The 12,654-nt window shown below is 33.6% G+C and overlaps 4 protein-coding genes across 4 annotated transcripts; 1 reads left to right on the forward strand and 3 right to left on the reverse strand.

Annotated features, from left to right (window-relative positions):
- Positions 1 to 1,664: 1,664 nt before the first annotated feature.
- Positions 1,665 to 8,804, reverse strand: LOC128157851 (perlustrin-like protein). The gene is made up of 3 exons (XM_052820510.1): positions 8,510 to 8,804; positions 7,363 to 7,458; positions 1,665 to 2,870 (listed from the first exon to the last, which is right to left on the reverse strand). The coding sequence occupies exons 1-3, from the start codon at positions 8,707 to 8,709 to the stop codon at positions 2,810 to 2,812; spliced, it is 357 nt and encodes a 118-aa protein (XP_052676470.1). The 5' UTR covers positions 8,710 to 8,804; the 3' UTR covers positions 1,665 to 2,809.
- LOC128157845 (uncharacterized) lies at positions 3,306 to 4,997 on the reverse strand. The gene has a single exon (XM_052820504.1). The coding sequence runs from the start codon at positions 4,287 to 4,289 to the stop codon at positions 3,522 to 3,524; it is 768 nt and encodes a 255-aa protein (XP_052676464.1). The 5' UTR covers positions 4,290 to 4,997; the 3' UTR covers positions 3,306 to 3,521.
- Positions 4,326 to 4,934, reverse strand: LOC128157848 (uncharacterized). Its single transcript, XM_052820507.1, has one exon. The coding sequence runs from the start codon at positions 4,932 to 4,934 to the stop codon at positions 4,326 to 4,328; it is 609 nt and encodes a 202-aa protein (XP_052676467.1).
- A 1,212-nt stretch (positions 8,805 to 10,016) lies between the features above and the next one.
- Positions 10,017 to 12,576, forward strand: LOC128157839 (RNA-binding protein 25-like). Its single transcript, XM_052820497.1, has one exon. It carries the CDS (start codon positions 10,494 to 10,496, stop codon positions 11,778 to 11,780), a length of 1,287 nt encoding a protein of 428 aa, XP_052676457.1. The 5' UTR covers positions 10,017 to 10,493; the 3' UTR covers positions 11,781 to 12,576.
- The last annotated feature ends 78 nt before the right edge of the window (positions 12,577 to 12,654 follow it).

Genomic DNA, 12,654 nt, shown 5'->3' on the forward strand with positions numbered 1-12,654 from the left:
AAACAAAGCTTGAGTCTTATAGCTGTTTACAAAAAATGTAATGTAAAGAATTGTCATTTCTTAGACAAAATGACATGTAAAAACAATTTAAACGACTAGTAATTCAATATCTTCATAAATACTATTATCAACAAAAGAAAGATACATTTGATGAAAACCTACACAAATACAACACATATGTTAAAATGACAATATTCGAGATTTGTTTACAAAACAAAAAATTATGAACTCTGTATCTTGCTTATAACTTGATAATTGACTTTCAGATTTTGACATAGCATTATAAACTTCTATATTTATCATTATAAACATTGAAAATGGGAAAAAAAAACTTGAAAATTTTAATTTTAAGTGAAACCGTGTCTAAGTCCCTTTAAAGTAATTAGAATTGTCTGTCCTTTCATGCATGATAAAATATGCAGCAATCTAAATGGTGTGGCGTATTTGTAATGGATTTAAGAACAATAATCAAATTGCTTTGTTTACTAGTTTTTTTTTTATCTAAGTAAGCAAAATAATTTATTTTTATCAAAATGTTGTGTTAAGAATGCTTTGGTTTTTTTTTCTTAATGTGTAAAGATGCCAATGTGTTGCATTTATGTACACTATTTCATCGCTTTCAAAATAAAATAATTCTAGATTGTGGTATATACTAGTAATAAAAGACCATTCTTAACACAAAACTCATTTTCTGAAGATTACTTAATTTGTATAACAGTATCTTTAGCTGGATGCCTATGTTATTAATTATTCTCTTTAAATACCGCTTTAAGCTTGAAAGTATTCTTTAAAAAAAAAAACACTTAATAATGAACAAAATGAAGTTTTAATTTAAATCTAAGTATCCAGATTCCGAATCAAGTCTAATTTTTACTATAAATTTTCAGAGATTGTACGTTACATAAGACGTAATTACGTAAATATCTTTTTAATTAGTCTGATCAACGGGAATTTTGTGGTATATTAGTATTTTTATTTAAACAATGAAATAAATTGTACGTTGAAAATTAAACGCCTGTTCCTTCTGCTACAAAGGTATTGGACTATCAGTGCATTATATTTTACAACACTTCCTATGCACCTGATCCTACCTCTATTTTTTGGGGGGTGGGGGGTGTCCGTGTTCCTTCGCTTTGAATTTGTATTTCGTTTAATAGATTTTTGAGATGGTTGACAGTTTGTTATTGTCATTTTTCATTGAGTACTAAACCTGTTTAATATTCGTTGAGTATCAAAACATAGTGAAGTGGTGAACCTATACCGAATTCTATACCTTATTCATCTCAAAATGTTTGATGTGTCATGTTACTGTTGGATGAAGTTTTGATAATAATTTTGTATCACATTTATGTGCAAGAGTTATTGTGCATTTTGCTTGTCGTATGAGAGAGTGCATTCAGTGTAATCTTTTTATTTCCAGAAAATGTAAGATAAAAAATATAAATTTAAGCTTTATAATTCGAAACAAATGATTCTGTTTTTGCTGGTGACAAAACAAACCAATCTTTATCTTTATCCAAACTTTTCTAAACGTAAATTTAGAAATCAAAACATTATATATGTATCACAGTATGTATGTATGGAGAGAGAGAGAGAGAGAGAGAGAGAGAGAGCGAGAGAGAATTTTGTCTTTGCTGTTGAAATAAAAAGGATATAAACAAATATAAAGAAATCAGAATTTTACTTTTATCAAAAATTTTCTAAACGGAAATTTAGAATTCTCAACATATTGATCATATTATATACACTACATTACCAGACCTGCATCTTTAAAGTAGTTATATCGTTTTCAACAAACTTTTAAAGTTTAGATCAAAAATATACTGTCATTTTCTGTATAAAGCAGCCACAGACAATACGTACGTCATGATAATAATCAATTATAAAACAGTGCATCAAATACACGCAAATATAATGAGACGAATTCACGCCATTAATCCAAAAATCTGACATAAAACATTTTGTCTTATTCTCCCAGTAAATGAAAGAACATTGTAGATCGTAATTTGTTGTGTTGCTTCCAATGCTTCCATCAAAAGTAATAATCAAGTAAATTCTATTGTGGTATTTTCACTTAAATCAATTAAGGACCCTCTGTACAATGAGCACAGAAGAGTTATAATTTCGTAGTTACTTTACATTTTTGCTGTTAAAGTTGTCTGCCTTTTGATGTGCTGCACTCGCAATGGAAGGGCGTAATTTGTTCTATACATTATATTGAGCAAGATCCTCTGTTTTCTTGGTTTTACATTAGAGTAGGCAAGCAAAAATTAATTTCAAAAGTGCCCATGCACTTTAAAGTGTTTTTAAAATAATTTTCTTATGAAAATGAGCCTATAATCAAATAATATGCATTCAGCGTATAGACACATTCCTTGAAACCTAAAAACAGGGTCCTTAGAAGATGTTTGCATGTTGATTTTTTATAACATTGTGTATAATTATTAATCTTAGAATGCTTATTCTATTATGGAGAAATCAAGTATATAAAAATGATATTTACAACCGTAATTTCGTGTTATATATACAGTTTAGACATACACTTCTTGTAAAAAGACAGAACAATCACAGAAACTGCATTATTGCTAACACTGTCACGATTTCCAAATTGGTATCATATGGCTTTCACTCATCTAATCTAGCAATTGTATTATTGATAGGTATATGCATGTATATCTTCTCATTATTACATTTGATGGTGGACAATATTTCATAGTGGACTATATTTGATGATGGACTATATTTCCTAGTTGACTATATTTGATGGTGGACTATATTTCATCGTGGGCTATATTCCATGATGACAGTGTTAGATGCGTTGCCTTCTCTCAATGACATCAGTATTCTCCACAACAATCGGCTGAATGACTCTGAAAGAGAAGCAATGTAATTAGATTGTGTCCGGAATACATATAAAGGAATATTTTCACTTAATATTCCATATCAGTAATTAAACAAACCACCTTTAAAATGAGTAAATTGTTTGAAACTATGGAGTACAGGTATTCGAATACTTGACTATCGCTAGGGCTGATTCTCCGAACGCCTACTGCCCAATTATCATTATACAATTAAACTGGGCAATTATGAGGCCTTCTTAAGGGGCACAGGTAGACTTTACCTGTGAGGTAAAGTCTACCAGTGATTCCTTGAATGAAAAATAATATAATATAACAGTTTGTCATTTTTGAATGTCGTTATAATTAAAATTATTGCATAAATAAAAAGAAAACATTGACTAAATTTTAATATATTTATTTAATTTATTAGCACTACATATCATTTAAAAAAATAAAATAATGTTTTAAAATTGCATTACATTTTATACACAATTGTCTTTTTTTGGACACATAGCACTGTTTTAAAACACTCATAAATACATGGTTGTCTAAAAATAAATAACAATTCAAAATGACATAAAGTTTTAAAAGTATAATTCATACCAGTATATATACAATATTTACAAAGTAATTTGGGCACGGAGTCTGTCTTAATGTCCTTTCACTTTCACTGTCACTATGTCAATGTCCTAAATGAAGAAGTTCCGATGCTGAATCTGCGTAGGTCATAAGGTCGATGATCCCGTCTTGGTATCGCTCCTTCAGGGTCTGCAGTCTCCTCTTGATGGTCGCGTACTTCTTTGTCGGTTGACGAATGGTTCCTCCTGCTTGTTTCTGGATTTGAAGAATTTCTTTGCTGTTCTGGATGTCCTTGAATATCTTGATGACAGTGTAGATGTTTGGGTGCGCGTGTAATGCCATCCTCTTCAGCTTCCCATGCCATGCTTCTAGGTTGTTATTGGTCCGTGGTCCATTGGTTCCGAAGTGATTCCAAAGAAGTCTGTCACCATTCACCCACTGTTCTGTCACATAGTCTGTAAAGGTCTCTGTCACTTCCGTCAGGTCGGCTTCATCGCGGTCTTCCAGGGCTTGGAACCACACGTCTTCGATGCTGTCTAGAGGAACTAGGGGTAGGACGGCTGCTCTTCTTATCAGTTTCTTCACGTTGTCATCTTCTCTGTAGGGGATCTGTAAACCTGTGATCTGTGCCTTGCGCCAAACAGCCTGTGTAAAATGGAAGAAACATCCTTTGGTGGTGATTCCGGGGAAAACGTCTCTGATGGAGTTGTGTACTGCAGTTTCGAAGTCGGCAAGGGCACTGGTGGGAGAGAACTGCAGACCGAGGTCGTTCATCTTGTCGGAAAGGAGAGTGAAGAGTCTTGTGTACATGGCTTGGTTCTTTCCTGGAAGAAGGGCATACACAACAGGCGTCATCTGGTCGTCAGTCATGATGTGGATGGTGAAGATCTGGTAGAACAGGCTGGGTCAGGTGTAGAATGTTCCATCGCAGAAGAAGGTCTCGGAGGCAGCAAGGTCTTGAAGGTTGTCTGTTGTCGCAAACGCAAGTATCCTGTTGTTCTGGAAGATGTCATCTAGTAGAAGGAATTGTTGACCCGTCTCTGTCTCTGTCCATTTCCCCTCCAGTCTGATGTCTGCTGTAGTCTTTGGAAGTGGTGGTGTCTGTTTCCTGCGGGCTCTGTAGAGTGATGACCTGGCGGTGTTGAAAGTTGGCAGCCTCTCGATGAGCTCTCTGCTGGTGTCGTCCCATTCGTTGTCTCGGAGTTTGTTGAGTTCTTCGCTGAAAATGGAGGGGATGGGCCTAACTTCATCTGTACATCTTCTGGAGATGGCTGTCATAATTTGTTTGGCGACAACTTCAGTGTGGTCCGCTGCATGGGTGTGTTGCTGTCGTCCAAAACCTGTGGGGATGTCATTCTCTGTTGAGATACTGGCGGAACATCCAGATGTAGTGCACCTCCAGAAGATCTTGTTGTCCGTCCTTCGATTTACCCGGTAAATGTAGCCATTGAATGCGAGATTACGTCCCCCTCTTCTGTTGGTGATGAACTTAACGTTGATCTGTGCATTTGCCATTGTGAGTGAAAAGTGATGATGTCTGGATTCTTTCCTTATATTTATACAATTCTGCAGCTTGTGTTCATTTATTTACAGCGTGGATGAGTTCAGTTTAACATAATTTATTTACAGCTTGGATGAGTTCAGTTTCACGTCATTTATTTACAGCTTGGATGAGTTCAGTTTCACGTCATTTATTTACAGCTTGGATGACTTCAGTTTAACCTCATATATTTACGGCTTGGATGAGTTCAGTTTAACATCATTTATTTACAGCTTGGATGAGTTCAGTTCAACATCTTTACAGTAATTGATTTTAAAATTAATATTTTAAAAAATATCAAAGTGATTTTTTTTACCATAATGATGTTCAATTACTTGGTTTTATGACTTTATTGAAGCTTATGTCGTTCATTTATTCACAGCTTGGACAAATTTGTTGAAGAAAGTGATTTTTTATCATAATTTTATCTCAGTCATAATTTAGATAATCATCCTTTAAAATCTCTGATTTTAATTTATACCTTAAGATATAATGTTTTATTTTTATTTTGTTAAGATGTAAATTTTAAAAATGAAGAAAGATATTTATTTTTTTTTAAATAATATTTAATGATTATTTTATTTCACTGAAACATTTAGGTTATATAGCACTATTTATTGCATCCTTTTATTTATTTTTTTTTAATTAAAAATAAGATAATGTCGTCTACCTGTACCCCAAAGTATATACAGGTAAAGTCTACCTGTGCCCCAAAGTATATACAGGTAAAGTCTACCTGTGTCCCCTTAGAGGGCCCCATAATTGCCTTGACCAATTATTATTTTTAATTGAGGAGTAGGCGTTCGGAGAACACACCATCGCTAGGTCACAACAATCCTTAACTAATATTTTCTTAGTCGATGAATCGTTGTAAGGAAAACAAAGTCGAAACATCTTTTTTTTTGTGGCTAAATGCAGCAATTTTGGGCTATCAATTAACTGACAGCCTTCTTTTTTCTGCAATTTTGATCCGTAAGTTGCAGTGATGTGATTCCTCTAAATGTTATTATAAGCGGCGGATAAAAGGCAAATGGTTGATTTCTTGTTTACAGCTCATTGCTTAATTACAAATAATAAAAAAATGTCGATAATGTTAAATTGTGTCTTTTTGAAATATATTTCTTCATGAACTTTAAGGAGGCTGGGGGGTCCAAAAAAATTGTTTCCAAATTTCACCAAATTTGCAGAAATGTCTCATATACTCTTAATTTACATTTTAATGTGAAAGACCACATCACAATCATCGTTAATTTTATCATTTCTTGCATCTGAAACAATTGCACATTATGTAAGAAAAAAAATGAAAAATATATGAAAAATTATTAAAGGCCAAAAAAAAAAGATACCAATAACATCATTAAAAATAAGCACAATAACAAAAACTCAACATTATTTGTTATAAAGAAAAATTTTACAATTTTTACCAAAAAATATATTTGACACACAAATGCAAATATTAAAGAAAAACAAAGTAGCCACAAAATTATTTCCAAATTTTAACATGATAATAATCATTACATATGTAATAAAGATTGAGCATTAAAAAAGAATTTTGATGGTGAAATTAAAAAAAAATAAAAAGAAAGAAAATATTTGAACAAAATATTTGGAGTTTTACAAGTTACCTCCCTTTGAATAGTAAAAAAGGTGCTGAAAAACAGCTAAAATGATTTTTTGGCATCTTGTATCCCTTGGTTACCATCAATTGACTCTTTAAATAATGCTTCAGTACCATCATATCCATTTTTTACAAAAATAATTTCACTACGACGTAAGAGTTATAGAACATTAAAGTGAAAATCTTTTTTGTGTAGAGATAAAAACGCTTTAATATGGCAGCCACCCCCCAGCCTCGTTAAGAAATCGATTAAATTGTTTGGCAAGTTTAAAAAGCAAACAAAAGGCATGTATTGGTCACATTCAATTTGGTTTTTTTGTCCATATAACATTCTGATTGCTTATATGAATATTCAGGTACTTTGAATCCAATAAATGAATAATTCATCCGATAGAAGTTAAGGAGATGTGTTAATATAAACTGTAAAATGTTTTATTAAAATTAATGGTTCTAACGTCCCTTGAGGCTATAGCGATTGGGTATCGCTGCATTCTTATTAAGTATAAACAACCAAAGGAAACAGTTCTCTTTTTGTTAAAAAGTGAGTAGATGTATTTATACTAGTATGTCTCTTCAAACGTTTACTTATTTCAACTATCACTAAGGTTGCTTTCAATAATTTTGCAAATACAGGAGAAACAGAATGGCATGGTTTGCCTGGTAGTATATTATCTGTGACAATTTTTTTTTGTTATGAATATCAAATTAAATTATCTATAATCATTGGGTTATTTTTTAAATTTAAAATCAGTTCATTTATATGATACATATACTACATATCTTACACGAATTGACAGGTCCCTTTGAAATACGTCAGAAACCTTGGAACTTTGACCAAAGCCTCACCGTCATCATTTACACACATCAGTCCCGAGGCGCACCTGTCAGGAAATGATTGATTGGTTATTTGATTGATTGATTCAATTATTCTTTCATTAATTCAAACGATCATACATATATTTATGCATTTTAATTCACTGTTTAGTCCTTTCCAAGAGGCCAGTTTTTACGTATTTCATTATAATTCATAATCGTACGAAAGACGAATAGGGCCACATAAAAAAATATTTTTTAAGTGGCCCTACTCGTCTTTCGTATTATCGTATTCATCCAGAATTTATTTTTAAAAACCTAATATTTTTTAAATATCATGGATGAACAATTAGTTATTGTATTGTTTCCCTTACTCCGTTTATTCTTTGCATACAAATGCTTGAACTATGATTCATTAAATGAAAGGTTGTAGGATCTGCACGTTGTTTCAAAATGACATCAAAAGTGTATGTAAACAAAATGCATCATCTATGCCGGATTGCATGTTTTATTATCTCCATCATTATTTTTATCACCCATGAAAAGCAACACAATGTCGGTTTTGATTATGCATGCATTTGTTTATCCTGTCTAGTAAATATATTTTTGGCTCAGTGTCATTAAGGTGAAGACGATTGCAAGGCTCAGAATTCAGACTCCGTCGCTTTAACATTTTAAAAAAGCAAGTATCTGTAATGCTCAAATTGAAGATTATATTAATTTTGTTGAATAGGTAGTTATATTAGACGATAGCCACTAGAATAGTCGATGCCCGAGAGAAAACAATCATCCCATTCCTCCTCCTCCCCTACAACCCCCCCCCCCCCCCTCCCGGTTGCGAAACATAATATTATTTATTTTTATTAATTTGGAGGGGGGAAGAAATTTACAAGGCTTTACAGAGTATCAGTTGAAAAACTGTTGCTAAAAGTTGTACAGCAAAAACATAAATACATCTTCAGTTACCCACCTGCCTTCAGTTTTCGTATCCGCTATCAAACTATTAATTTCGCTCCTAACTCGTTACAATAACTTGAAACATCTTTATAGCACCATATACACCGAATTGAAAATATATAACAACTTTTTACTCGGTCATTTATTTCAATATGATATTACCTTGCGGTAGCCCAAGAACAATGATCCCCTAGTCTGCGTGCGCATTCTCTGCAACAATGACAAGGTCTTTGTACCACGTCACAATTTTTGGAGGGTAGAGGTGGACAGGGAACATCGGGGTCACATTTACCGCAGGCCAAGGTCATTGAAGATCCCAAGGACACAAGAATGAACAATCGAAGAATACAACAGTTCTCCATTTTCTATATCTCTTGGGTTTTTTTAACTTTTACTCGATAGCTCTTAATGACTGCAACTCAACAGAGATGTAAAATGATTTATGTGTACGCATGTATGTTCCTCCTACGATAAAAAGAAGAAAAACGAATCTGTAGTTATGTAATAGCGATTGCATCATCTGGCAGCTTTGTTTGTCATAGAGAATTTTCAACAATTAACAACAGAGCGCGCCAGACTCGTAGTAATTTGTCATGAAGAACGAAGGAGAGGGAAAATATGCAATTAAAGTGCTTGAGAGATGTGCCGGTGTGTTTTAAGGATTGGCCGAAAGATAGCATTTTGAGATTTACTCCTGGAATATCTACCGAATTCCAGCGTCATCTCGTATTTGCTTGAACGAAGCTGACAGTAACGTCTCGTTGATTTCGATATTAGTTTTACAGCTTTTAAACGGTTTTTCAAGTTTAATCTCATTTTATAAATATGCGCTGTCAAGGAAAATGCTTTTATACTTATCAATTAAAAGCTATTTTAACGTTAATTATGTATTTTCTATTTTCATTTATGCAATGAAGGCTAGTCATTTGTTTAATATCGCCTCTATCGTAGTTTTATAAGGCTAACATCATTATTCCCTAGAACAATGTGTTTCTACATGTTTTACTAACTTCATGTATCAAAATGAACATGCAAACTATCCCACCGGATACAAGCATATTAAATGTGAACAGTCAAAATAACAAGATACTCCGTGCATTTGGTGAAATGTCGAAAGGAAACTTGTAGGAAATTTAAAAAAAAAAATACCATAAGAGACATTTATAGAATAAGTATGGGCGCTTGTTGGTAAGTATAGCACAATTTTAAAAAATGCGTAAAGCTTAGAATATTTTTTAGATAAAGGTTGTTATAGCTAGCGTGTTAAATAATAGTTTTATAGCTCTATTTCATGCTTTTGTTTGAGCGCAGGAAATAATATTCTGGCGTATAAACAATTTCATACAACAATATAATCACGGTTTATATATAATCCTCGGGGCAAATTTTTCATAAGCTACCGCAAGGTAATTTCATCCAAAAACAAGATATCATAACTCTATTGTTTAAAAAGTGTATACGATACTTTTAAGATATTTTATGATAATGTATTGAGTAAGGGGCGAGATCGAAAGTTTGATGGCGGGTGAAAACCGAATTAAGAAAGTAACTACAGGAGTAGGGTAAACGCCTGCGTATGACGTATACTAGTAACATTAGATACACACAACTCTTGGTACATGCTTTGCTTGTTAAAATGATAAAGAAGCTGGACGCAGGTTAAACACCATTTTTTATTTATAAATATATGATAAACATCAATACAAATTAAAATATCGTTTATCGTTTAATTATAATTTTGTTACATTTTTAGCTAATTTGTAAGTTGAAGTTGAGATGACTTAACAAGTTAAACGGAAGCCCATGTAGTAATTGTAAAAAAAAAAATAATTATAAAACGTAATGAGTTGCACTATTGTAATTTGTATTGAAACACTTTAAAAGCAGCAAATTTTATATCCTGAGATTTTACGCGATAATAAAAAAAACGTTTATTCCAAGTCGCAAAAAATTTACCACAAAATTGTTTTCAGTTCAATTTACAACTATTAAAAATATCGCAAATCGTAAAAAATGGCATACTCTAAAAGAAAAGTCTACCTATTTAGATTTCTCTCTTTTTTGGGCAAAATGTGCGACACGCAAAAAAAAGCAAGATATTTTTTTTTATTTTATACATGTATGATAAACTCTCTATGATTTCTCCATGTGTTATAGCTCCGGAATCGGTACTTCCCAATCCCCGGAAGAGACGGCCGTCAAGATCCGTGCTAGAAATAATTTCAGGGATAAATATACACGGGAGATTGAGGAACATCAAAAGCAAAAGAGAATCGAGGAACAGGGAGAGGTGTGGCAACAGCAACGAGAAGAGGCCGCAAGAGTGCGCAGGCTCAGAGAGGCAGGTCAACAAAACAGAAATAAACAACGACAGGAAAGAGACCGGAAGTTACAAGAGGAACAGAAGAAGGAGGAGGACAGAAGAAACCGGAAGATGGTCGAACGTTATGATAAAGCCCAACAGATGCCAGATGACTCGTATGGTGGTAGTCAGGCGCCAGACAAATACCAAGCAAAGCAGCATAACGTTCAAAACACAGGACGTCCAGTCAGGATAGACGGTAGAATGGAAGGTAAAGCACAGAGAGATGCTAAAAACAGGGGCAAACTTATCGACAAGAGCCCGGATGAAACAAATAATACCTTTTACGAAATATCTCTTAAAGAAGATGATCAAACAGCAGTTTTAAATGAGCAAAGACTAAACGTGAAAGGCAAACAATCCGGTGGGGGTATTCATGTAATTCCACCAGACGTTGGGAAAGAACAACTCAAAGACGACAGACCACAACGCTCTAAAGTACGACAGAGAGCAGAAACAGCTCCAGATGTAAAAGGAATGGATAGAAACAGAAAGCAAGACGATATGCTTCTTCTGATGGGTCCAAGAAAACCGATTAAAGGGATTGGACAGCCTGATAAAAACCACCAAGAGTCGTCGGAATTGGTAAACGATGGAGACGACCAAAGGTCTGGTGTTCCTAAAAAACAACTCAAAGATGACAGACCGCAACACTCTAAAGTACGACAGAGAGCAGCAACAGCTCCAGATGTAAAAGGAATGGATAGAAACAGAAAGCAAGACGATATGCTTCTTCCGATGGGTCCAAGAAAACCGATTAAAGGGATTGGACAGCCTGATAAAAACCACGAAAAGCTGGAATTGGAAAACGTTAGAGACAAGCCTGATGTTCCTAAAAAGCGTCCCCGGAAACCAGAGGTTGTGGAAGTTTCAGGAGTGCAAAGAGTTCAAGAAATAGAGAAGGCAAAAATGAAAAAGGATGAAAAGACTATTCATTCAGAGGCCCAAAGACAACAACAAGAAAGTGATCAAGAAATTTCAGAAAACGGTCACGAAGTCGCCAAGGTCAAAATTCATCCCTCTGATGTTGACCCTAAAATTCGAGAGAGGGCTCTTACCTCTCAGTACTAAAACTATAAAATATATTTCAACAATTTTGGGTCTTATGAAAATACATCTGTATAAAGATTGATTTAATTTTAACACATTTCATTGATGTGTCAAAACAGGATTGGGCAACAAGCAAAGTCTATACATTATAATAAACCCTCCCCTAAATACATGTTACAATTGTGAAAGCATTAGGCAATTGTAATACTAGTATTTAAAACCATTACAAGAATTGAAGATATGTTCAAATGCAACAAATTGTCTTAAATTATTAATCAATAAGTTGGATAAGGTACAAAATGTAAATATATGTATTCCCGTATGATTGAAGAAATTAAAGAGTTTTTTTCTTGTATTGTGTTTACTGTCGATTCCTAATTAAAAGCGAGGAATAAATATGTGCGTAAAATCGTGAGTAGCGCATCCCGCGGCTTTTAAGATTTTTATTTTATTTTCTGGACAGATGAAAACTAAATGAAACTATGATAAAAAAAAAATCGGCGATTTGAAGCAAAACGCTTGAATCGCAGAATCAAGAACTCAAATAAAATGATAAATCTACAGTATAACTGCTTCAACATTCCTTTGTCATTATATGTGCTGCCTTCGGGTAAAAGCCTCGTCTTATTACGTTTTAGACAAGAAACATGTGATTTTTCTTCTTCAAGCATGGAACGATCAATTTATAGGAACCATACTTTGAAAACGTACAGATATTTCTATACTAATAGAAAATGAAGTATTGTAAACACAGAAGTAACTTATATATACACGTTTAACTTCCTCCTAGCTTATGACAACTCGTTTACAGCGTTTCTTTTGCGTCATTGACATTTGGAACGCAAATATGGCGTTTATTTAACACCTAAAATGCGCATAGCGCATTCAAAGTGTA

The sequence above is a fragment of the Crassostrea angulata genome, chromosome 8 (assembly GCF_025612915.1).
Source record: "Crassostrea angulata isolate pt1a10 chromosome 8, ASM2561291v2, whole genome shotgun sequence".
NCBI classification, from domain to species: domain Eukaryota; kingdom Metazoa; phylum Mollusca; class Bivalvia; order Ostreida; family Ostreidae; genus Magallana; species Magallana angulata.